This window comes from Sabethes cyaneus, chromosome 3, assembly GCF_943734655.1.
Source record: "Sabethes cyaneus chromosome 3, idSabCyanKW18_F2, whole genome shotgun sequence".
NCBI classification, from domain to species: Eukaryota; Metazoa; Arthropoda; class Insecta; order Diptera; family Culicidae; genus Sabethes; species Sabethes cyaneus.
Window position 1 is genome coordinate 144745376 of NC_071355.1, and position 27217 is coordinate 144772592.

The 27217-nt window shown below is 44.7% G+C and overlaps 1 protein-coding gene across 1 annotated transcript in view; it reads right to left on the reverse strand.

The window, feature by feature from the left end:
- The window catches only part of LOC128744517 (discoidin domain-containing receptor tyrosine kinase B), a 672699-nt gene that overhangs the window by 203266 nt on the left and 442216 nt on the right, over window positions 1–27217 (reverse strand). Inside the window, exon 5 of the mRNA XM_053841578.1 lies at window positions 6376–6523. Within this exon, the coding sequence (XP_053697553.1) occupies window positions 6376–6523 (148 nt within the window). The remainder of the gene's footprint in view (window positions 1–6375; window positions 6524–27217) is intronic.

Below are 27217 nucleotides of genomic sequence, written 5' to 3' on the forward strand. Positions count from 1 at the left end.
TTAAGGAGGCCATCATGCAGCTAAAGAACAACAAGTCAGCTGGAAAAGATGGCATCGGAGCGGAGCTTATTAAAATGGGACCAGAAAAGCTGGCCGTTTGTCTGCACCGACTAATTGTAAGAATTTGGGATACGGAACAGCTACCGGAGGAGTGGAAAGATGGGGTTATCTGTCCGATCTATAAAAAGGGCGACAAGTTGGACTGTGAGAACTATCGAGCGATCACCGTTTCTTAATGCCACCTATAAAGTGCTGTCCCAAATCATTTTCCGCCGTTTATCACCAATTGCGAATAGATTTGTGGGAACTTATCAAGCCGGCTTCGTCGAAGGTCGGTCTACAGCGGAGCAAATATTTAAACTGCAGCAAATCCTCCAAAAGGGCCGTGAATACAGAGTTCCCACGCATTATTTATTCGGTGACTTCAAAGCCGCATATGATACCATCGATATTATCGGCAGAACATCTGTGGCGGTGGCTGAACAGTACACCAGACTAAAGCGCGAAGCAGAAAAGATTGGGTTAAAGGTAAATACGTCTAAAACAAAGTACATGCTGTCCAGCGGAACCGAGGCCGAACGACACCGCTTGGGCAGTAGTATATTGATCGACGGTGATGAGTTTGAGGTAGTCGATGAATTTGTCTACCTTGGCTCACTGGTAACGGCGGACAATGATACCAGCCGTGAGATTCGGAGGCGTATTATCAGCGAAAGTCGTGCTTACTATGGGCTCCACAAGCAATTGCGGTCGAGCAGATTAAGTCCCCGTACAAAGTGCACCCTGTACAAGACGCTTATTAGACCGGTTGTTCTCTACGGGCATGAAACATGGACAATGCTCGGGGAGGACCTGCGAGTGCTCGGAGTTTTCGAACGACGAGTGCTAAGAACGATCTTCGGCGGCGTACAAGAAAACGGAGTATGGAGGCGGAGGATGAACCATGGACTCGCACAGCTCTATGGCGAACCCAGTTTTCAGAAGGTGGCTAAAGCTGGACGGATACGATGGGCAGGACATGTTGCAAGAATGCCGGACAACTACCCTTCAAAGATGGTGTTCGCCTCAAATCCGGTAGGAACAAGACGACCAAAAGCGCAGCGAGCAAGATGGTTAGACCAGGTGGAACGAGATCTGGTGGAGAGTACTCGGTGTCCGAGGAATTGGAGAGCGGTAGCCCTCAACCGAGTTACATGGAGAAACTTTGTTCAACAGGCTTTGTCTTAGGACAGCAAGCCACCTAATGATGGTATAGAGGTGGAAGCAGTGTAATGACCTCCAGGAGGTAGCAGAAGAGATCGGTCGATTGAAGAACTATAAAGCGGCTGGGCTGACCAGCTACCCGACGAGCTGCTGAAATACGGTGGTGGCGCACTGGCTAGAGCGCTGCACTGGGTCATTGTCAAGATTTGGGAGGAGGAGCTACTACCGGAGTGGACGGAAGCCATCGTGTGTCCGATCTACAAAAAGGGCGACAAGTTGGATTGTTGTAATTACCGCGCAATCACACTGTTGAACGCCGCCTACAAGGTACTCTCCCAACTTTTATGTCGTCGATTATCACCATTTGCAAAAAAGTTCGTGAGGCAATATCATGCGGGATTCATGGGTGCCCGTGCCACCACGTATCAGATTTTCGCGTTTCGGCAGGTGTTGCAGAGATGTCGCGAATACAACGTGCCCACGCATCATTTATTCATCGACTTCAAATCGGCGTATGACACGATCGATTGAGAACAGCTATTGCAGATTATGCACTACTACGGATTTCCGGATAAACTAACCCGATTGGTCAAGGCGACGACGGATCGAGTAATGTGTGTTGTTCGAATATCAGGGGCAGTCTCGAGTCCCTTTGAATCTCGAAAAGGGTTACGGCAAGGTGATGGGCTTTCATGTTTGCTGTTCAACATCGCTTTGGAGGGTGTGATAAGAAGAGCGGGGATAGACACGAGTGGCGCGATATTCACGAAGTCAGTCCAGCTTCTTGGTTTCGCTGACGACGTTGACATCATTACACACACGTACCTTTGAGAGGATGGCGGAAACGTACATCGGACTGAAAGCTGAAGCCAAACGGATTGGACTAGTCATTAATGTATCGAAAACAAAATACATAAAAGGAAGAGGTTGTAGAGAAGTGAATGCTGACCTCCCTTCCCGGATTCATTTAGACGGTGATGAAATTGAGGTGGTAGAAGAGTTCGTGTATCTGGGCTCACTGATTACCGTAGACACCAGCAGAGAAATACAAAGACGCATTACTGCAGGAAATCGTGCCTACTTTGGACTCCGTAGGACGCTTAGTCCTTTACGGCCATGAGGCATGGACTATGCTCGTGGAGGACCAACACGCCCTTAGTGTTTTAGAACAGAAGGTGTTGCGCACAATGTACGGCGGAGTGCAGATGGAAGACGGAACGTGGAGGAGGCGAACGAACCATGAATTGCATCAGCTGCTTAGGGAACCACCCATCGCTTACACCGCTAAAGTCGGTCGCCTGCGATGGGCTGGACACGTCGTGAGGATGTCGGACGACAGCCCGGTTAAAAAAGTTCTCAATATGATCCGACTGGAACGAAACGGCGGGGCGCGCAGCCAGCAAGATGGATCGATCAAGTGGAAGGTGACCTGCGGACCTTACGCAGACTACGTGGTTGGCGAATTGCGGCCATGGACCGAGTGGAATGGAAACGACTTCTTCGTACAGCAGAGGAAACCACGGCCTCGAGCTGATTAAGTTTACCAGTTTTTGGTTGAAAAACTACTCAAAATCTGAGTTTGTACACTTTAAAGACATTTTGTGTAGTTTTTACCAAGTTTTAGGTAAATCCGACCAATTTACAGGTAAACTTATTTAAGAGTCTCTCTCGAAAATTGCACTAGTATTCGCCAACAAAGGTTTCGTGCAACGGCCTCAGAGCTTCTACAGTTATACATCTTAACCTCCCTAGTGCATTGGGGTCCCATCGGCATACTAACAAAGCTCGATGCTCAGTAACGGAACGAGGTACAGACTTGAAATTTTCTGACTTTTCTTAACTTTGGAAAATTAACATTGTGGGTAATTTTCAGCTTTCAGCGACATCTAGAAGAGGTTCAGCAAAAAAATGTACACATTATGCATTGGGGTCAAAAACGACCCAGACTTTAAGTTTGCTCTCATTCATCCATTTTCAATCCGAATTTAGTTTTCTTTACCTTGTTTGAAAGCTTTGACCCAAAATTAACATCTAAGGTATGTTAGGAAAAATTTGTTGTCTAATGACCACTTCAGTGTTAGTTTGCGGCATATCAAATCATATCGCATTGATAAAATAACACTAATGGAAGTACAATGGGGCCAATTTGGACCCAAATGGCTACTTGACCATCGGTTCTGGAACATCCGGTATCCGGTTTTTGGGAATAATTTAGATTTTAGCATAATTTATCTGCATTGATTGATGCTTATCAGTGTGAGTTACTCATACATACTTTTAATTTATTCCAGATTTAAGACCATTTTACTTTCAACAAATCGTAATAAAACAAAAAAATAAACATTTTTCTTTGATGGAGCTTGGTACAACTGCATCTATAATTACCATTAGGATTAATGATTTCGTACTTTCGTTAATGTACCTGATAATGTTTAAAACGTAACGATTTGTTTACAGTACTTTCACAACATTCTTGTTTACCACATAATCTTAGTACCTAATATTTTGTTACTTTTACGTAACAGTAACCACTTCAAAGGTTTTACACACAGGCATCGCGCAGCGAAAGATCGGAAATCTTACTGATAAAAATTAGTTCCAAAACGAATGCATCAAAAAAACCTTAGCTCAACAATCTGGCGTCCAAATCTCAGATGCAAGCTCGATTTACAACATATCGCATCCGCCGCTATAATGCCGGTAACGTAGCAATTTCCTCACCATGAAAGATAATTTTCCTAAAATAAACAGGCAACCAAAATATATCACACACTAATGGGCCAACTCAGCGCAGCATCCTGAGACCGTTCTGCATCGCTTCGAAAGATGAAAGCCACTTTCCAACTATCAAGATTAAGGTTCAAATTTATGACTTTAAACAAACTTTAATTTCTTTCTAATTTAAATGTGGGTTAGTTGGATGGATTCCGGGAGGAAAAATGAACGCCTTTACACTCTCCCCGGTGGTGCAGGTGCCAACAAGCGTCGAGGTGCATACCGTTTGATAGGCATATTAGGTGGGCTACGGACAAATAACGGCAACGGCGTTTTGGCTTCTCGGTGTGACTGCTCATTAAATATGTGTTAATATTTTTATGACTGCAGCAAACGGAATGCTGTAGAGGGCGACGAATTGGTAGCTGAGAAAAAAGTGCCACCGGTCGTCGTCGTCGTCGTCGTCATCGCTGATTGACGATAATTTTCAGTAGCTCCGGCCCAGCTACTTCAGATGCCGTGCCTCTCGGTCTAGCTAACGTTTTATTCGATTTTAATGAAACTGAGAAAAAGCAGAGCTATGAGAAACAGAGAGTGTGACGAAAATAGCAGCAAAACGACAAATAAACAAATATTTGAAAACCAGAAAAAAAGCTATGCATAAAAATTTACGATAGTACGCGCAGCAGCAGGTACTGGCGGCTGATTTTGGTGGGCGCAAGCGAGGACGGTCGAGGTGCCACCGAAATAACAGATTCCACAACAGCAAATGCGCCTTGAAACCGCAGCAGACAACATTGCTAGGTCAGCACCGTGGTTGTGGGATGTTCATTTTCCGACGCACAGGGCTGTCGGCAGCAGGGACGGTTCCACCGGTTGCGCCATTTTCGCCAGCCCTTGACACAGCCGCGATCACTGGCTCGGGTTTGTAGATTATGGGGAAATATTTTCCACGCTCTGCCATGTTTCCTCACAATGATGCGCGGCAGAGGTCGGCTCCGCTTTTAGTCTGACTTGCTGTTGCTGCACTAAGTTCTGTGATTATTTCAGCAATTTGATCTACGTTAGGGAAGGAAAAGCAATGGCTACGGCGGCCAAAAGGTGGCGAGTATAAATATTCATAAACGTCGTCCTTCCGGTTCATATATGCGGAGCATATCCGAATAGAGTTGGGAATGTTGCCCGTGAAATTGGACGAAAAATCTCGCCGGAATTTCAATCAAGCGCATCTAAATGGCCTCTATTGATTATTAAGCACGCGGGGGTGAGGGCGATTTTAGCTGGCTTCCGGCTTTGAACGTTGAATAATAATCATTATCGTCATCGACCGGTCTGCCGCGAGCCGCTTTTTATTCGCCGTAGCCGAGGGCGAGCGTATTGGCGGATCGATACATTAAGCCTGGGAGTCACAAATCAACAAGCCAGCGGGCGGCAAGCGGGAGCACTTCGAAACGGAAGTCATTCGTTTAAATTTAAACCAGACAATTCAATTAATGATGTTTCATGTTTATGCTCCCTTCGCAGCTTCGATCGTTTTGTGCGCCGCAGAGACAACTCCTTTGGATATTCCTTTTGCTTCTGGTTATTTTCGCTACCTCCGGACACTTACTGTGCTAAACAAAGATGTTTATTTCTTATTAGCGCAACTAGCAAAACGTTGAGTATCATATTTCTGTCAAACATATTATTATGATCATAAAAAAGGTCATGATTTTTGCGTCTGTTTCCAGTAGTACCAGTTTGGAACCTGTCTATCTATTATTGCCCGGTATGAAATATTAGAGGCATCGATTTGCAATTTAATTTCTCACAGCTTAGAAAGCTCCAACCAAATGTCAATTTGAACGCTCTGCAGATGGAGCGACAAGTGACAAGCGACACGCCTGTTTATATAGATTTGTAAGTGTCGCGTTGTGGCGGTAGTTGCGACTTCGCTCACATGTCACTAAACGTACCGTCCTACTTCAGGTGAGAATCAGTTTGAATCGCTGCATAGAATGCCACTGTTACGACACTACCTATGAGCGTCACATCATTCACACGCGTCTTCTTTTCATGGACTACTACATTGAAGTAGGCCACACACTTGCAGGCACGCTCGTTTGTACTCATGAAGATGTGCTACTATAGAAACTTTATTTCACTGGAGATAGTAAGCACTGGACGCAGACATGACACGGTCCAAATCAAATCTCTGTATGAAAACCGCGGGTCACAATGATTTCTGACAATGATTGATGACAAGATCACATTTTAATCGGAGAGCGTTTAACTCCATAATGTGCTTTAGACCTAGCGATCACACTAGGCGACTCCGCCCTTATTATCCTTCCAAGAAGTGCGGGAGCAGCACGGACCACTTTGCCCAAAAAAACTATTTTCCAATACGGTAAAGCAATTAAAAAGTAAATAGATAAAAAACTAGACGATTGGAATAAGAAAAACACTAGAACTTACCATCCCACTCGCACCCGATGATCTCTGCTCTCAGGCAAACCGTTCGGTCGTACTGACTGTACGGATAAATGCGTATTTTTGAAGCATAGATAATTGGCTGCAGAATATTCTCCACTTCGCTGTAGGTGTTAGTATTGCCCAATAGAATCTGAAAAAGAAAAAAAGTGAACAATTGATGTCAGCAAAACGTACGCCATTAAGTTTCTGTTAGTTGAAAATAGAAATTTTAGCAAAAACAAGCTGTTAATTGTAAGAAGAATACCCTTTAAAATACATATTTTAAATCTTAGGTCTCTTAGTCTATAACATATAATATACTTAAAAAATTTAACTATTTAGTCACAATGAAAGTCTCAGGAATACCAAAACAGCATTCCGTTTATATGTGAGTAATAAGCTTATCTCCGTATATATTAAAGGGAACGAATGTTCGTATGTTCCGCCATAACTCCAGAACGCCTTGATCGTTGTCCACTAAACTTGGCACACATTTGATTAACATAAAGGAATCAGCACTAAGGGAGCAGCACAAAGGGGGGAGGTCAAAATAAGTAAAGACAGTTGTGTTTCTTTTGCTTTTACACCGTTTGCAGTTGTGCAACTGAATGGGTGACAAGGAGGGGGGCTTAAGGAGGGAAGCTCAAGTTGGGATGTATGATAAAAAGTACAAGGTATACAGCCCTAAGGGTTGTACGAAAGGGTGACGTTGGACTATATCAGATCATTAGATCGAAGACCAACGTAAACTTCCTTTCTGGCATATGTACGTTCATAAGGATGTAAATGTTTAAAAGAGAAGAGCGAAATATTCAGATTCAATTCTTCATTGAATGCAATGGTTGCATTGAAAATACGTGGCCGGGGGTTCATAAGTACAACACCTGCAACCATTGAGACATAGAGATTTCTTTTAAAAATCAGTTGTGTGCATCATAAAGGGTGAAATAGTAATGAATGACCAGCCAGCACAGATTATTGTGTTAAATATGATTGTGCGTAGCTTGACATGTTTCAACAATCTTACTTTAACTCGCTTGTGGCCTTTAAAAGGGCCATTGATTACAAATAACATTAAAGCCAAAGCACGTTCATCGCAAATATGACGTGCCATTCGAATGTGCTTCTCTTTTGACATGAATGGCAACAGGCACGTAAGTTAGCGGCGTCGATTCACTCTCTATTGCTCCGAGAAGGTTTTACTAGTTCACTTAGTAGTTAGCTCTGAAAGCTTATCGCGTGTTACATAGCAGAAAATATAGCACACACGCAAAAATTTTTGTCTTATTTGTATGACAGTCCTTATCCTCCAATCACAGGGGTGAGGGGTTTCAAACCATCATAAAATAAATGTATGCCTCCAAAAACCCCCACATGCCAAATTTGGTTCTTTTTGCTTGATTAGTTCTAGAGTTATGAGGAAATTTGTATATGTATGGGAGCCCCCCCCCCTCCTAAAGAGAGGAGGGGTCCCAATTCACCATAGAAAACAAATCTTCCTACTACCTACTGAAACTTCCACGTGCCAAATTTGGTTCCATTTGCTTGATGGGTTCTAAAGTTATGAGGAAATCTGTATTTCATTTGTATGGGAACCCCCTTTATTAGAAAAGGAAGGGGTCACATTACACAATAGAAAAAATTCTTACCTCTAAAAACCCCCACATGCCAAATTTGGTTCCTTTCGCTTGATTAGTTCTCGAATTATAAGGAAATTTGTATATTATTTGTATGGGAGCCCCCTCTCCTAAAGAGGGAAGGGGTCTCAATTCACCATAGAACAAATTTTTGCCTTCAGAAACCCCCAAATGCCAAATTTTGGTTCCATTTGCTTGATTAGTTCTAGAAATATGAGGAAATTTGTATTTCATTTGTATGGAAGCCCCCCCCCCTTTTACGCCCTTCTTAGTATTGCTCTCTTACCTCCTCCATAAAATTGCTGGCCATTTTATCTATCCAACGACATATAAATTGTTCAGTTGCGTTCAGTAGTTTAGCATTTGAAATCTTTTATTCAAACGTTACACTTTTATTTTAGTTTTCACAAAGTGCTATCCATTCGCAGTATAGTAAACAAAGACGTAGTCCTACGTCAAAAAGCTTTGTTTCGCTTTCGTTATGGAGATTTTCAGGGAGCAAACAGTGTATAGTTGGCTACGTGATAGAAGGGGTAGCTAACAGGAGGCGAACGAGGACGTGAACATATGTTCCAGCATAGCCCCGAGCGCGTGGACGCTTCGTTAAACTTAGATGAGGCAATCAGTTAGTTATTAAATAATTTAGTTAGGGAAAAGACTTCTACAGTCGTCATCGTCATCGTCGTGAGCAGCATAGAGATGGAGGAGCTCGTGCTGTTTCGAGAAGTCGTCTCCATTCAAATGGAATCTAGACCATTCGTCGCCAATTTCCCAGGCGTCTCAGAAGTCGCAAATCACTTTCGACCTGGTCGAGCCAGCTTGCACGTTGAGCCTCTCTGGCACCAGCCTGGTGCCGGTGGGGTTGTTGAAGAGAACTGTTTTCGTCTCACTGTTGCCCGGCACCCATACGACATGTTCGGCCCATCTGTCGACTTTTGCCAGATTTACGATGGCTCGTGCCTATAGCTCGTGATTTATACGCCTCAGCCACTCTTCGCTTTTAGTTTGTACTCCACCAAATATCGTCCGCTGCAGCGTTCTGCTCGAAAATGGCAAGGACGCGTATGTTCTTCGTGGACAGCGTCACAGCTTCAAGTCCATAAAGAACTTCAGGTCCAATAAGAGTTTTCTGCATTGTCACTTTGTACGGCGGCGTATGCTTCTTGATCGTAGCGTTTTGCAATGGGTGAACTAGGATGGATTTCCGGCTTCAATTCGTCGCTGGATCTCCTTACTAGTGTTGTTATCCCCAGTCACCAGCGACCCTAAATACTTGAACTGTTCTACCACTGCAAGTTCGTCGCCATCAACAGTTACCATCCATGGGAGGTGCGCATTTGTCACTTTTCGGTCTCTTACTTTCATAGATTTAGTCTTCGACGCATTTATTTTTATCCTGTTTCTCCTAGACTACGCTTGGCTTGGTGAAAATCATGCTTCTCGATTCAATACCCGCTCGTCTATCGCCTCCTCAAATGCGCTGTTGAACAGAATGCAAGATGAGCCGTTAGCTTGTTTCAACCATCGCATCGCCGCGTTTCGATGGGACTAGAGACTTAGAAATTGTTTCCGAGAAGCGCACGAAACACATCACTCGATCCAATGTAGCTCTGATTAGTCGCGTCAGTTTATCCGGAAAGCCGTGTTCGTGCATTATTTGCCATCACTGGTTTCGATAAATAGTTTCGTATGCTGCTTTGAGGTCAATAAAGATGTGGGGTAGTACCTTCTAGGCGACGCTTACCAGCGTTAGGCCGCGATAGTTGCAACAGTTGAACTGAACATCATTTTTGTAAATGGTACAAACCACTCCATCTACCACTTCCACCGGTAGTTTGTTCTTCTCCCGAATCTTGGGAATAACTCTATGTAGAGCCGTTGCCAGCATTTCTCAACCATGTTTATAAAGCTCTGCTGATAGGAGGTCCCCCTAGGCAGCTTTATTGATTCTCTGCAACCTAGTTTATCGTTTGGCTGCTTATCGCTCGTTTGTGATCAGATTCCTTCCCGGATCCCTTCTGATTCTTCTACCAGCCGAGAGCCGAGGTGGCTCTTGCCGTATAAAGAATTCCTCTCCATTGTACTCTGTCCTGGGTTACTCGTCGCCAATTCGTTGGGCGTCTCGAAAAACGCAAGTCGGCTTTGCCCTGGTCAAGCCATCTTGCAGGTTGGCCCCTCTATTCCTGGTGTCGGTGGGATTCTGAAGAGAACGGATTTCACTACACAGTCTTCCGGCATCCTTGCGACGTGATCGACCTATCGTAGTCTCGCAACTTTCGCCAGGTGTACGATGGGAATCTCTTCAAGTCGTTTCCAAGTCCAAGTCGTCCAAGAAATTAAGTGTTCTTCATTTGACAAAAAAATCGAATTGAAATAATAAACTTTTTCCTCAAAGTTGTCATCGAGGCATGTTGTGTGTTCGAGTCTCGGCTGGCAGAAGCTGTAAGAGTCCATAGGATCGAGTCTCTTCGAGACGCGGCCTGGGTCGAAACAAGCTGAATACTTATCCTACATGCTTTTCAAGATCGCTCTTGATGGGGTAATTCGACAAGCAGATCTCCAATCGAGAAGATTGATTTTCAGTAATTGTAGCAAACTACGCAGGCTATGCGCTTTGATATTAAAGCCAGAAACATTACCACGGCGGAGGCCATTTGCGCTAGACTGAAAGCAGAGGCCAGGAGGATTGAGCTTAAAATAAACGCGTCGAAGACAAAATACATACATGATAGAGGCTCAAACGAGACCAACGCGTGCTTTTCGCGAACGGTAATTGTTGACAACGACGAACCAGGCAATAGATGGGTTCGTGTATGTGGTATCACTGGTGGCTGCGGACAGCAACACAAAACAAATGAGGAGATCCAGCGACGTATTCAAGCAGGACATCGAGTCTACTTTGCCCTTCGCAATATGGTACGATCAAGAGGCATAAGACGCCGTACGAAGCTGACAATGTACAAACCCCCTACTAGACCGATAGTTTTTAGAAATTTATCAATGCGCACTGAGGACATTCACGCCTTTCGGACGATATTTGGCGGAGTACAAGCTGGAAGTGAAGAGTGACGCAGGGGCATGAATCAAAGGACAGTACTTAAGGAGAATACTAACGGATTTGGCGATAGTCGGTAAGCTACGGTGAACAGGATACGTCGTAAAGAAAACGGTTCTATTCAACAACCGCACCGGCAGCCAGAACAGAGGGACTCTATGTGCGATATGGCTTGACCGAGTCTAACCGACATTTTTCATTTTTTAAATAGAAAAAAAAACAACTTCAGAAGCGCCTGCGAAGTGGGCGACGATTAACGCAAAATCAAGTTGAATGAAGCTTAAAGCAGCACGAGCCATCCCGACTCTAAGCCGCTGACGACGACGACGAGGATCGTACAACCAGCCCTACAAATTTTCTTGTGCTTTAAACCAGGACCCGGCATAGTCGAAACAAATAAATGAAGCTGACTTTCTCTCATCATCGCATCATACATGAAGCGACTGGTTTCATTTATTGAACAGAACGTTTCAAGCGATCGTCAGCTGAAGTTGGTGACGGTTCCAAGTGACGACAACTGAAAGTCAGACACGAAAATTAAATATTACATGCGTTGACATACATGTAGGAAATGTTATTCAAATTCAACTCATTTGCGTTAAAAGTTACTGAGCTTCTACTGAATAACGAGCTAGAAAAGTGGCTGTGAAATTTCAAGCATGAAAATGTAGAACAAACCTTCTTCTGGGGGAAGGGGGGGGGGGGTTGAAACCCTCCCCCCCGTCCCCCGTCGCTACGCCTATGAGTGGAGGTATATCCTTCGTGAGTAAAGTTACTGTCTCGAGTCCATAGAGGACTCCCAAGTAGCACACTTTAGGTCCATTTAGTTAGCAACCGGATTACAACTGAAATTAGTCATAATTCGGTTACCACAACTACTTTGTAACAACCGTCCTAGTAGGGCTTCCTATTAGCGTTTTGTACATCGTCAGCTTTGTGCGGCGGCAAATGTTGCCTATACGAAACATCTTGGGGAGGGAAAAGTAGGCTCGATTTCTAGCTTGAATACGTCGTTGGATCTCCTTACTCGTATTATTGTCGGTGGTGACCAGAGAACCTAAATATAGGAACTCATCAACCACTTTCAGTTCATCGTCGTCAATAGTCACTGTCCGTGGGAGGCAAACGTTGCTTTCTCTGGAGTCTCTTCCTACCATATATTTGGTTTTCGCTGCATTTTTTTGTAACCCAATCCTCCTTGCCTCCGTTTTCAGTCCAGCGTGGATTGCCTCCGCCGTCCCAAGGTTTCTAGTAATGATGTTGAGGTACCGCAACCTCGAAAGGATTCGAAAGTGCCCCCGAAACACGCACGAAGCACGTCACTCGCTCCAGGGTAGCTTTAATCAATCGCGTCAGTTTGTCTAGAAAACCCGTACTCGTGCCGTATCTGCCATAGCTGTTCGCGTTCAACTGTATCGTATGCTGCTCTAAAATCCGCGCAAATGTGATGCGTGGAAACCTGATGCTGCCGTATGAATTCTCTTGCTATTGTAGATTGACAACGCAACAAAATCTGGGCAAGCACCTTGTAGGCGGTGTTGACCAGCATAATGTCGCGGTAATTGTAGCAATCTAGCCATCAATTTTTGTAGATCAGGCAGACTACACTTTCCATCTACTCCTCAGGTAGTTTCTCCTCCTCCCAAATCCTTGAAATCATCCAGTGAAGTGCTGTTTCTAACGTTTTTCATCCATTTTTGTAGCGTTCTGTCGGGAGTCGATCCTTTCCCTCGTCGCATCACATGTCATTTTCAGTGTATAGCCCTTAGGAGCTTAGTTCACTTTCTTGTAAAACTAGCGCGTGACATTAAATCGGAAAAATTATACTGATTTTTACGATCTCTGTCCTCCTTATGCTTCTTAGGATCGTGATCTGCTGATTGATTTTTGGCCAAGTTCTCTAAAAATAATTTTTACAGGATTTTTTTCTTTTCTGCACCCAACTTAATCAATCATTCTTTATACAGCTGGGCTCTTCATCTAGTGTCGGTAGTGACCTCTCCGATGGCAGTGCGTATTCTGCTCCAACCGTCTTCGAGGATTGAAGCATTTATCTACTCGGAAGAAAGCAGTACCTCTTCCAGTATCCGCGCGAAGTTGCCGACAGATTACGGGTTATCTGGCTGCCTAATGTTCAGCAGATGTGGACGACATGTCTGGAATACGATTGGCTGCTTGGAGCGCATATACACTGCTTTTAAGTGACGGTCAGGTCATATCCGAACCCCGTCGGGAACGTATGTTAGTGATGTTAGAGAAGAACCGGTCATCGATGAGAACGCGATCAAACTGGTTCTTTGTATGTTGATCAGGCCCGTTGGACCTCCAGGTGGATGGATTCTCCGAATCACCAGTCCAAGAGAAGCTGTAAAGTTGATACACTATATAGGCCGTTATCGTTTGTATCGATGTGTAGGTTATGGGCCCTATCACCAGTCTATATATCTCTTCTCTACCAAACTGGGCGTTCATATCCCCGGTGACGAACTTGATGTCCCGTGGCGAACAGCTGTTGTAGGTTGTCTTCAGCCGCGCGTAGAGTGTTTTCTTCTTATTGTCGGATCCACCTTCGTGTGAACAGTGCACGTTGTAGAAGAAATAGCCCTTTATATTCAACTAGCTGACCCAACAAACTTCGTATTGCCACAAATTAACCTGTGTTGTACATAAATCATGAATCTCGGATGATCTTTGTCACAATCTTGAGTTTTGCAAGCCCCCCAGTGGGTGGCGCTTCCGACGGCGGGTCACCGGCAACACTCGCGACCGTCTCGTCCTGAATGATCTAGTTTTACTATAGATAGTTTTTGTGGTCTTGTATTGACTAATGTTTTATGGAAGAGTCTCGAATTTCTCCAGTTCGATTAGTTTTTGAGTTTCGCAAAAATTTCTGTTTTATTTGTATGAGAGTCCATATCCCCCTACCACAGGGGTGAGAGGTCTCTAACTATCGTAAAATAAATTCAAGACTCCAAAATCTCCCACATGCCAAATTTGGTTCCATTTGCTTGATTAGTTCTCAAGTTATAAGGAAATTTGAATTTGATTTGAATGGGAGCTCCCCTCTTAAAAGGGGAAGGGGTCGCAATTCACCATAGAAAAAATTTCTGCCATCTAAAACTCCCACATGCCAAATTTGATTCCATTTGATTGATAAGTTCTCGAGATAAGAGGAAATTTGCATTTCATTTGTATGGAAGCCCACCCTCTTAAAGGGGAGATGGGCTCGCTTTCTAAAGAAGAGAGGGGTCTCAATTCACCATAGAAAACAATCTTGCGTCCAAAACCACTTACCTGTCAAATTTGGTTCCATTTGCTTGATTAGTTCTCGAGTTATGAGGAAATTTGTGTTTCATTTGTATAGGAGCCCCCCCTTCTTAAAGTAGGGAAATCCATAGAAAATATACCATAGAAAATATTCTTGCCTACAAAAACACCCACATGATAAATTTGGTTCCATTTGCTTGATTAGTTCTAGAGTTATGAGGAAATTTGTATTTCGTTTGTATGAGAGCCCCCCCTCTTAAAAAGGTAAGGGGTCCTAATTCATCATAGAAAAAATGGTTGCCTCCAAGAACACCCACATGCCAAATATGGTTCCATTTGCTTGATTAGTTCTCGAATTATGAGGAAATTTGTATTTCATTTGTGTAGAAGCACCCCCTCTTAAAGTTGGGAGGGGTTCTAATTCACCATAGAAAATATTTTTGCCTCCAGAAACCTCCACATGCCAAATTTGGTTCTATTTGCTTGATTAGTTCTCGAGTTATGAGGAAATTTGAATTTCATTTGTATAGGAGCCCCCCTCCTAAAGTGGGTAGAGGTCCCAATTTATCATAGAAAAAATTTTTGTCTCCAAAAACACCCACGTGCCAAATTTGGTTCCATTTGCTTGATTAGTTTTCGAGTTATGACGAAATTTGTATTTCGTTTGTATAGGAGCCCCCTCTCTTAGTGGGGGGGGGGGGTTTCGAACCATCACTAAAACCTTTCCTGGCCCCAAAAAACCTCTACATGCATATTTTCACAGACAGACAGACAGACAGACAGACAGACAGACAGACAGACAGACAGACAGACAGACAGACAGACAGACAGACAGACAGACAGACAGACAGACAGACAGACAGACAGACAGACAGACAGACAGACAGACAGACAGACAGACAGACAGACAGACAGACAGACAGACAGACAGACAGACAGACAGACAGACAGACAGACAGACAGACAGACAGACAGACAGACAGACAGACAGACAGACAGACAGACAGACAGACAGACAGACAGACAGACAGACAGACAGACAGACAGACAGACAGACAGACAGACAGACAGACAGACAGACAGACAGACAGACAGACAGACAGACAGACAGACAGACAGACAGACAGACAGACAGACAGACAGACAGACAGACAGACAGACAGACAGACAGACAGACAGACAGACAGACAGACAGACAGACAGACAGACAGACAGACAGACAGACAGACAGACAGACAGACAGACAGACAGACAGACAGACAGACAGACAGACAGACAGACAGACAGACAGACAGACAGACAGACAGACAGACAGACAGACAGACAGACAGACAGACAGACAGACAGACAGACAGACAGACAGACAGACAGACAGACAGACAGACAGACAGACAGACAGACAGACAGACAGACAGACAGACAGACAGACAGACAGACAGACAGACAGACAGACAGACAGACAGACAGACAGACAGACAGACAGACAGACAGACAGACAGACAGACAGACAGACAGACAGACAGACAGACAGACAGACAGACAGACAGACAGACAGACAGACAGACAGACAGACAGACAGACAGACAGACAGACAGACAGACAGACAGACAGACAGACAGACAGACAGACAGACAGACAGACAGACAGACAGACAGACAGACAGACAGACAGACAGACAGACAGACAGACAGACAGACAGACAGACAGACAGACAGACAGACAGACAGACAGACAGACAGACAGACAGACAGACAGACAGACAGACAGACAGACAGACAGACAGACAGACAGACAGACAGACAGACAGACAGACAGACAGACAGACAGACAGACAGACAGACAGACAGACAGACAGACAGACAGACAGACAGACAGACAGACAGACAGACAGACAGACAGACAGACAGACAGACAGACAGACAGACAGACAGACAGACAGACAGACAGACAGACAGACAGACAGACAGACAGACAGACAGACAGACAGACAGACAGACAGACAGACAGACAGACAGACAGACAGACAGACAGACAGACAGACAGACAGACAGACAGACAGACAGACAGACAGACAGACAGACAGACAGACAGACAGACAGACAGACAGACAGACAGACAGACAGACAGACAGACAGACAGACAGACAGACAGACAGACAGACAGACAGACAGACAGACAGACAGACAGACAGACAGACAGACAGACAGACAGACAGACAGACAGACAGACAGACAGACAGACAGACAGACAGACAGACAGACAGACAGACAGACAGACAGACAGACAGACAGACAGACAGACAGACAGACAGACAGACAGACAGACAGACAGACAGACAGACAGACAGACAGACAGACAGACAGACAGACAGACAGACAGACAGACAGACAGACAGACAGACAGACAGACAGACAGACAGACAGACAGACAGACAGACAGACAGACAGACAGACAGACAGACAGACAGACAGACAGACAGACAGACAGACAGACAGACAGACAGACAGACAGACAGACAGACAGACAGACAGACAGACAGACAGACAGACAGACAGACAGACAGACAGACAGACAGACAGACAGACAGACAGACAGACAGACAGACAGACAGACAGACAGACAGACAGACAGACAGACAGACAGACAGACAGACAGACAGACAGACAGACAGACAGACAGACAGACAGACAGACAGACAGACAGACAGACAGACAGACAGACAGACAGACAGACAGACAGACAGACAGACAGACAGACAGACAGACAGACAGACAGACAGACAGACAGACAGACAGACAGACAGACAGACAGACAGACAGACAGACAGACAGACAGACAGACAGACAGACAGACAGACAGACAGACAGACAGACAGACAGACAGACAGACAGACAGACAGACAGACAGACAGACAGACAGACAGACAGACAGACAGACAGACAGACAGACAGACAGACAGACAGACAGACAGACAGACAGACAGACAGACAGACAGACAGACAGACAGACAGACAGACAGACAGACAGACAGACAGACAGACAGACAGACAGACAGACAGACAGACAGACAGACAGACAGACAGACAGACAGACAGACAGACAGACAGACAGACAGACAGACAGACAGACAGACAGACAGACAGACAGACAGACAGACAGACAGACAGACAGACAGACAGACAGACAGACAGACAGACAGACAGACAGACAGACAGACAGACAGACAGACAGACAGACAGACAGACAGACAGACAGACAGACAGACAGACAGACAGACAGACAGACAGACAGACAGACAGACAGACAGACAGACAGACAGACAGACAGACAGACAGACAGACAGACAGACAGACAGACAGACAGACAGACAGACAGACAGACAGACAGACAGACAGACAGACAGACAGACAGACAGACAGACAGACAGACAGACAGACAGACAGACAGACAGACAGACAGACAGACAGACAGACAGACAGACAGACAGACAGACAGACAGACAGACAGACAGACAGACAGACAGACAGACAGACAGACAGACAGACAGACAGACAGACAGACAGACAGACAGACAGACAGACAGACAGACAGACAGACAGACAGACAGACAGACAGACAGACAGACAGACAGACAGACAGACAGACAGACAGACAGACAGACAGACAGACAGACAGACAGACAGACAGACAGACAGACAGACAGACAGACAGACAGACAGACAGACAGACAGACAGACAGACAGACAGACAGACAGACAGACAGACAGACAGACAGACAGACAGACAGACAGACAGACAGACAGACAGACAGACAGACAGACAGACAGACAGACAGACAGACAGACAGACAGACAGACAGACAGACAGACAGACAGACAGACAGACAGACAGACAGACAGACAGACAGACAGACAGACAGACAGACAGACAGACAGACAGACAGACAGACAGACAGACAGACAGACAGACAGACAGACAGACAGACAGACAGACAGACAGACAGACAGACAGACAGACAGACAGACAGACAGACAGACAGACAGACAGACAGACAGACAGACAGACAGACAGACAGACAGACAGACAGACAGACAGACAGACAGACAGACAGACAGACAGACAGACAGACAGACAGACAGACAGACAGACAGACAGACAGACAGACAGACAGACAGACAGACAGACAGACAGACAGACAGACAGACAGACAGACAGACAGACAGACAGACAGACAGACAGACAGACAGACAGACAGACAGACAGACAGACAGACAGACAGACAGACAGACAGACAGACAGACAGACAGACAGACAGACAGACAGACAGACAGACAGACAGACAGACAGACAGACAGACAGACAGACAGACAGACAGACAGACAGACAGACAGACAGACAGACAGACAGACAGACAGACAGACAGACAGACAGACAGACAGACAGACAGACAGACAGACAGACAGACAGACAGACAGACAGACAGACAGACAGACAGACAGACAGACAGACAGACAGACAGACAGACAGACAGACAGACAGACAGACAGACAGACAGACAGACAGACAGACAGACAGACAGACAGACAGACAGACAGACAGACAGACAGACAGACAGACAGACAGACAGACAGACAGACAGACAGACAGACAGACAGACAGACAGACAGACAGACAGACAGACAGACAGACAGACAGACAGACAGACAGACAGACAGACAGACAGACAGACAGACAGACAGACAGACAGACAGACAGACAGACAGACAGACAGACAGACAGACAGACAGACAGACAGACAGACAGACAGACAGACAGACAGACAGACAGACAGACAGACAGACAGACAGACAGACAGACAGACAGACAGACAGACAGACAGACAGACAGACAGACAGACAGACAGACAGACAGACAGACAGACAGACAGACAGACAGACAGACAGACAGACAGACAGACAGACAGACAGACAGACAGACAGACAGACAGACAGACAGACAGACAGACAGACAGACAGACAGACAGACAGACAGACAGACAGACAGACAGACAGACAGACAGACAGACAGACAGACAGACAGACAGACAGACAGACAGACAGACAGACAGACAGACAGACAGACAGACAGACAGACAGACAGACAGACAGACAGACAGACAGACAGACAGACAGACAGACAGACAGACAGACAGACAGACAGACAGACAGACAGACAGACAGACAGACAGACAGACAGACAGACAGACAGACAGACAGACAGACAGACAGACAGACAGACAGACAGACAGACAGACAGACAGACAGACAGACAGACAGACAGACAGACAGACAGACAGACAGACAGACAGACAGACAGACAGACAGACAGACAGACAGACAGACAGACAGACAGACAGACAGACAGACAGACAGACAGACAGACAGACAGACAGACAGACAGACAGACAGACAGACAGACAGACAGACAGACAGACAGACAGACAGACAGACAGACAGACAGACAGACAGACAGACAGACAGACAGACAGACAGAGGTACCACGAGGAAGTAAAGATAGGTGTTGCTGAATAAGTGGCTGAGGACCACTTGGAGTCTGTTTATCCAGCCGTTCACCAACCATTTTAACGTGCATGTAGTAGGAAACTAATTTTTACAGCACGAATGAAACAGGTTCAATGGTACATATCTAGTTACATTGTTATCCGATAGTTAACCTACGATTGTTCTGGTTGTTGTTGTTCTTTAAGTTTGTGTAAAAGACTACCTCTGTTCGATTTTAGGAAATTTCAATATTTGCTCTGTTAAAAATTTTGCACTGATCAACCAAGTTCCCTACAAAATTAATTTCTAAAACTCTATCAGCACTTGTTTTATGGAGAAACCGAAATCCAAATTAGACCCCTTCCAAATAACCCCTGATGAAAATATGAGCACATTTTATGGCAGATAATATTTTCTGTTTAGAGACAAACAATGCCACTACGTAGTTGGTTGGTTGGTTGGTCGTTCTGGGGCAATTTTTCCTTTGATTTTCCAAACGCCGTACAAAGGAACAATAAATCCTTTCTTAACAATACCTGGGCGCACGGCAGCACACCGATACTGCTACACGCGAGGGGAGGGGGTTTGGATAGTGGTAGGTCGGTAGTGCGATCAAAGCGGATAACACAAGGGGTCCACTGATTTGCAGCGGAACGAATCCGTGCTGGTTTGCTGGAAATGATTTCGCACGCCAACCAACCGTCTGGGCTGTTTTCTGTAGTGCAGTCAGACGACGCGACGGACGGCAGAGGACGGATGAATGTTCGCAGGATATAGGACTACATCTACTGCCTTACACAGAACTGGAATAAAAGCGGCAAAGAAACGGCACAACGCTTTTACACGCTTTCGTGATTGCATAAGCACATTTGTTCCAGAATTGCTTGCCTGATTACTTTGGTGAAGGCGTTCGGCAGGGATCCTGTATATATACTCTTTCTCTGTCTCTGTATTTTCTCGTACTTTATCAGCTTTAAGCACTGGAAGGGGTAGCAAAACGAGTGTCCTTTTTAAAACCAGCACAGATAACTACTTCGAAATAAGTCGGAATGCTCTTTAAAATCACAGAGCCTAAAACAGAGAGTAGTTCATGAATTCAAAAGCGTTTTCCCAGCCTACTACGTGCGAGTGAGCAGCAGACATAGCCGAAAGGAAGCTGAGCTGTTTTGTTCCACCGGTTTCCTTATTACAACAGCAGACGCAGTCGGCCGGTGGCGCTGCTTGTTTTCTCTTCTGCAAATGATATTTTTCTTTAATTTCAATGAAATTTCCTTCTTTTGCAAGAAATGGCAAGCTTCCGTGGATTCGAAAAGCAGAGTCGCAGTCAACCATGGAACCGAGCAATTTTGTTAGCTTGGCTGGGAAAATATGTGTGTACTAAACGGCAAAGCGAAAGAAAAGAATGAGATGAGGTCTTACCGAAGAGGAGAACGTTTGGTGGAAAAACAAGCTTCGGGATTTATGATTTATTCAGTTGTTGATATTTCCTCTTTCTCTGTCGTATTTTCATTTTCGGAGAGTCCTCCTCCTGGTCGCTGGAATTAGCTGGTGGCAGCTGTCTCACGCACTACTACCGTTCAGCATTCTTCATCCGCTCGTTTCAGCCGCCATTACAGCCGAATCCACCCTTCTTCCGTCGTCGTAGCTCCGTAGGTAGGCATACACATCCGGACGAGATTTCATCCGTTGGGAAATTTACTACGGACGGCGGGAAATGGGAAGATATTTTAACCTATAATGAGTTTTGTTTCTGTTTCGTTTGGCGAATTTGCAGCTTTGTTGTTGCTTGAAGCGGGGGGGGCTGTTTCCGTAGTAAGGCTTTCGTTTCACTTGCTGCTAAATCCTCCCATCTGGCAGGAGATTAAAGAGTTCATATGGGAGTGCTGATAGATGACGATGGAGAATAAGACTTTTTGAATTGTTCGCAAGAAGAAAAATATCTCTGACAAGAATTGAGTTCGGCCAGAATATAACTTCAGACCAATATGTTATAGAAAACTCGATTAATTCTGGTAGGGATTGCTTTTACAGCTTTACCGTAGTTTCAATTTTTTTCACTCAAACACCATCTGAACGGTTTACCTGAGTGGAACCTGGAAAAATGCTCTAAAAGTAGAAGCAACTTGTCAGAACAAAACGTAGTCCAAGTCAATTACCTGTACTTTGCCGGAAGCGAAATTTCCAAAGTTGTCATAATTCTCCTCTGCAAGTGCAGCGCACCGGCTGAAGGAACAATGTCTTTTAATGTCCGACAGTCCGAAGAGGATTCTCATTGCTTCTGGCTATTTATAACCCACCATCGGACAACGGACGCCACCGGAAAGCCTTCCTATCATTAGTGATAATTCTTAATAATTAGATTCAGGTAAATCGAAATCCGTTTGTTAATTTTTGACTAATTTCAAGAGCCTTACAACTTACTTTCTTCCGCTTCTGCTTTTAGCAAAAACGAAAACGGCGTGCTATGAAAGTGAATTTTATTTTTTCTCTATCAACCCTTGAGCACTGGTTTCCTTTCAGCAAGTTGCTTTTGGTAGTAGTACGACATTCAATTATTTCCCGGTGTTCTTTTTTCCCGCACTACCCTCCCCAGTCGGTCGCTTCGTATGCAAAGGAAAATTTCGACCCGTGTCGCGAGCTCCAGCTCCGTAGAGCCACTTAAAAGAAAGTACAACAGCTTTCGGCAGCTACTTGAGTCGGGACTGTTTTGTTTCAATTCTGCAGTCATCTGCAGGCCGGCGGAAAACCCCAAGAATGAAGCACTCCGCATAGATGGGATTGTTTTTGATGAAGTAGGGTCACATCTGAAAACTAATTGGATTTCGTTTTGTAATAATCGCAGGAAACTGTAACCATTCTGCAGTTTCTTTAGTGCTTCAGGCTTTTCAGACATAACCAGGATGGCTAACCAAAAAAAAAAATCGGTTTAAAGCCCAAACATTTTAAATCCATCCTTCTTCCAAACAGCTTCTGTACACAAACCAGCCAAAAATTATGAAAGGAAATAGGCTCAGGAAACCCCACCAAGGTAGATAAAGAATACTTCCGCTCTTTTCTGCGTGCGTTCGGTTTCGGTTTCGGGTTATGATGGGGCAAAAGATAATGGTGATGGCGATGATGATGATGATGATGACACGTTATAAGTCTCGCTTTTCTTAGTTTGTAAAGGCCCCGAGGGAAAGAAAACACAGGATTTTGCGGAAGCTTCTTAGCAGTAGGTGTCCCAGGGTCAACAACGGACTGGAACCGTGTTCCTCTGATATAGGTTTGCAAATAGTCTTTCCGCAGTTTTTCACCTTGCAAACGGCAAATGGATTGCTGAGGCAGGCAGGCGACCGAAAGGTAAATGGATGATATTTGAATAGGATTTAAAGGATCCCAGTTCCGGCTAGGAGCAGTATTTTGCTTTACTTTTCTTGCCTGGTTTTATTAACTGTGGATACGTTTTCGTGGTCCACGCAGAGGTAGAAGATCGTTATCCTTGTTATATATTTTCATTTCATCCGAGCAAAACCGTGCGTGTGCTCGAGTTTGGTAAGTGAGAAGACAAGCACTTGAACTAACGAGATATTCGAGCGTAAATCAAAAGGTACACATACCTGCCATCACAGTGATGGTAATGGGAAATTGGTTCGTTCGTGTAGTTAAATCAACAAAGAAATTATTCTTTCACTTAGCGAGTAGAGCAGACAGCCTGTATTAAAGTGTCGTTGTCAAACTATAACATAGGTCATATAAGTCATTGGCGGAACTAGCGCTCATTTCTAGGGGGGCTATAGCCCCCGGAATTTTTTTCAGCCGTTTTATTTCGTCGGCATATTAAAATTTAATGCACATTAATGCCTGGAATCTTATAACAGTCATACAAATAAACTTTACTCTGAAGTTTTTCGTACCTATAGTTATCTAACTATTGGTTTTTCAAAAATTAAAAAACTTAGTCAACTTTTCTAGGGGGGGCTAAATCTTTTCTAGGGAGGGCTTAGGCCCCCCTAGCCCCCCCCCCTAGTTCCGCCAATGATATAAGTTGAAATAAATTGACGAGCTTATAAACTTGACGAGCGAGCAGCGGTCCTAGGTTCGAATCTTAAAAGAAGCGCTCTCTTGACAGAGCACAGTCATTGTTACAGTTACTATCGATGTTTCCATAAAAAAATCTATCAAAATTTGTCCAAAGATTGTGTACTTGGTTCTAATCTAATTCTAAATCTAAATCTGAGAACCTTGATGGTCTACTCACTTAGAGTTGGTCCAAAAATAATCATATCATCCTTAAGATTTTTCTACCGGTTTTGAAAAGAAATACTATCCGTTTCCTTTATTATTACACTATCACTGCAACCAATATTTTAATCTAAAGTGTCTATCGTCCAACTGTTTTTTAGATATTTCAAACTTCGTTCTTTTTGCAGTATCGCCATTGACTGAGCGGACTGCTTTTTTTCCCCCGGAAAAGTTTTCCGTGCTTGTGTGCCGGTATTTTCCCCTCTGTTTTTCCACCATGTTTTTTTCTTGTTTTTCAGACAAATCTTGCTCTCATGGACAAGAGACTTCATTACGCACCTCAAGCCAGAACCACTGTTATAAACTTGTGCTGGCAAGAGGCGTCATTGTTGGTTACTGCAGAATTCAGTACGAAGGAAAGATGTGGACTGTGCTCCAAACTGCACTACTCGTTTAGGCGGAGCTGCTGCCAAATACAGTGATAGAAAATCAGCAGAATCCACTGTGGCGTCTAAGCAAGAGGATCAACGCATCATAATCTTGCTAGCGCCCGGCAAAAATTTGAACTACTTGTACGTCAAGTTAGCAAATATATTAAAAGTGGCCAAATCAGATTGTACAAAGGTAATTGATGCTTTGCCCAACCCACCCGAATCTAAAACACAATCCCGGAAAGTGTACGTCCAACTGTGTGTTGATAGACGATGAAACCTAAATCAAAGCCGTTTTTTGGGCCAAAGTTTTATCTGACAGCTGGAAGCGAAATGGTGGCAGACATTTTCAAGCATATGAAACTGTCGAAGCTCGCTAAGATATACCAATTTTGGCGGACTATCTGTTCTTCTGGCTTAAACACAGACATTTTCGTTGACATGTTTAGGGACGAGGGAGGGAATCTAATTACAAACGAGCGCGAGGTGGTCGACTGGTGGAAGCAGATAAACACCTCAAATGCGAAGTTGCAGAAAGAGACGGCACGGAAGTTAACCTAGGAGTGCCCATGGAAGATAGTAATGTCCCACCACCTGATCTCTAAGAAGTCAAACAATAAATCTGGTTGCTGAAGACCAGCAAAGCCACTGGTAAGGACCGCTTACCGGCAGAGTTTTATAAACATGACCGAGAAACGCTAGCAACGGCTCTACACTAGGTTATCTCCGAGATTTGGGAGGAGGCGAAGCTTTCGACGGCGGGTCACCGGTGAACACTCGCCGTTGCCTGCGGCCGGCTCGCCCTGAATCATCTAGGAAACGTTGAATATATAGATTATGGCAAACGTACTTTATGCCTCCCGTCCATTATGGCTAACATACATTATGGCATTCGTCTGTATGGCTTTCGTCCATTATGGCAAACATGCATTATGGCATTCGTCTATATGGCATTCGTACTATGGCAACCGTCTGTATGGCTATCGTATTTATGGCTTTCGTCCGGTCACCGATTTTTATCATCCGACAGGTCTTGTAGAAATGTCGGAAACTCAGCGTATCCACGGTTCACATATTTATTGATTTTAAAGCAGCATACAATAGAGTCGATCGAAACCAGCTATGGCAGATAATGCACGAATTTGGTTTTCCGAAGAAACCGATGCGACATTGTTACATTGGACCGAGTGATGTGTTTCGTGTGCATCCCGGGACTCTCTCGAGTCGTTTTGAGATGCGGCGAGGGCAGGGATGCCACATATAATTCTGTGTTTTTTGTTGTAAAAATCTGGCCATCTGTCCAGCGAGGAAAAATATCTGTATAAAAATCTGTCCAATGCAAAACAATGAGAATGAAAGAGACAGAAAGTCATTTTCAAAAATCTTTTTAATCTATGTAATTGGCGAAAATCTGTATTCTATGCATACAGATTCTGTACAGGCGATTTCTTTCAAATATCAGTTAAACACAGAATAATCTGTGCATGTGGCAACCCTAAGCGAGGGTTGAGACAAGGTGACGACTTATCCTGCACGGTGTTCAACATCACTCTTGGGCATGTGATTCGACGAGCGGGCATCAATGTGAGAGGCACGATTTTCACCAAAGGTAGCCTCCTAGGCTTCGTAGATAACTTTGATAGCATAGCTAAGAGCTTTGCGACGGCGAAGAGAATCTACGCCAGGCTGAAAGCGGAGAATTGGGCTAAAAATAAATGCGTTAAAGACCAAATGTATGAACGGAAGAGGCTTTAAGCAAACAAATGCGAGCATCTCACGAACGACAACCGTTGATGGCAATGAACTAGAAGTGGTAGATGAGCTCGTATATTTGGAATCGCTGGTGACTGTGAAAAACAACATTAGTAAGGAGATCCAGTGGCGCATTCAAGTAGGAAATTGGGCCAACTTTGCTCTTCGGAAAATGCTACGTTCAAGAAGCATACGCCGCCATACGAAGCTGACAATGTAGAAAACCGCTATTAGACTGCTACTTCTTTATGAACTTGAAGTTGTGACACAGACATACGCGCCATTGTCGTGATCGAAAGTGCACGATATTTGGTGGAGTACAAACTAAAAGTGGAGATTGGCGGAGATGTATGAATCGCGAGCTACAGGCGCTTCTTGCTTTTCATCGTACATCTGGCGAAAATTAGTAGGCTATGGTGGGCCGGACACATCTTAAGGATGCCGGTGGACAGTGCGGCGAAAACAACAACCCCACTGGCACCAGTAACAGGGGGCTCAATGGACAGGATCTGACCGAAAGTGATTTGCGACTTTTGAAATGCCTGGAAAACTGGTGACGACTGGGTCAAGATCGAGTTGAATGGAGACGACTGCTTGAAACAGCACGTGCCATCCCGGCTTTAATTACTACTAGGAAGTGTCCTCATTTTTTAGGCGTGTGGTTAGGTGTTAGGTGTGGTTAGGTTAAGTGGTTTAGGTGTTGAAGTTAAAGTTCTCGATATGGTTGGTGATTGTCGGCTTTGCGGACGATATCACCTTGGAAGTCTACGGTGAATCTATCAGAGAGGTTGAGTTGGCGGCTGCCCACTCTATAAGCATTGTCGAAGACTGGATGCGCTCCAGGAAACTGGAGCTAGCGCATCGTTAAACGGAGGTTATCGTGGTGAACAACCGCAAGTCGGTGCAGCAATCAGCAATCAAATATCAACGTCGGGAATT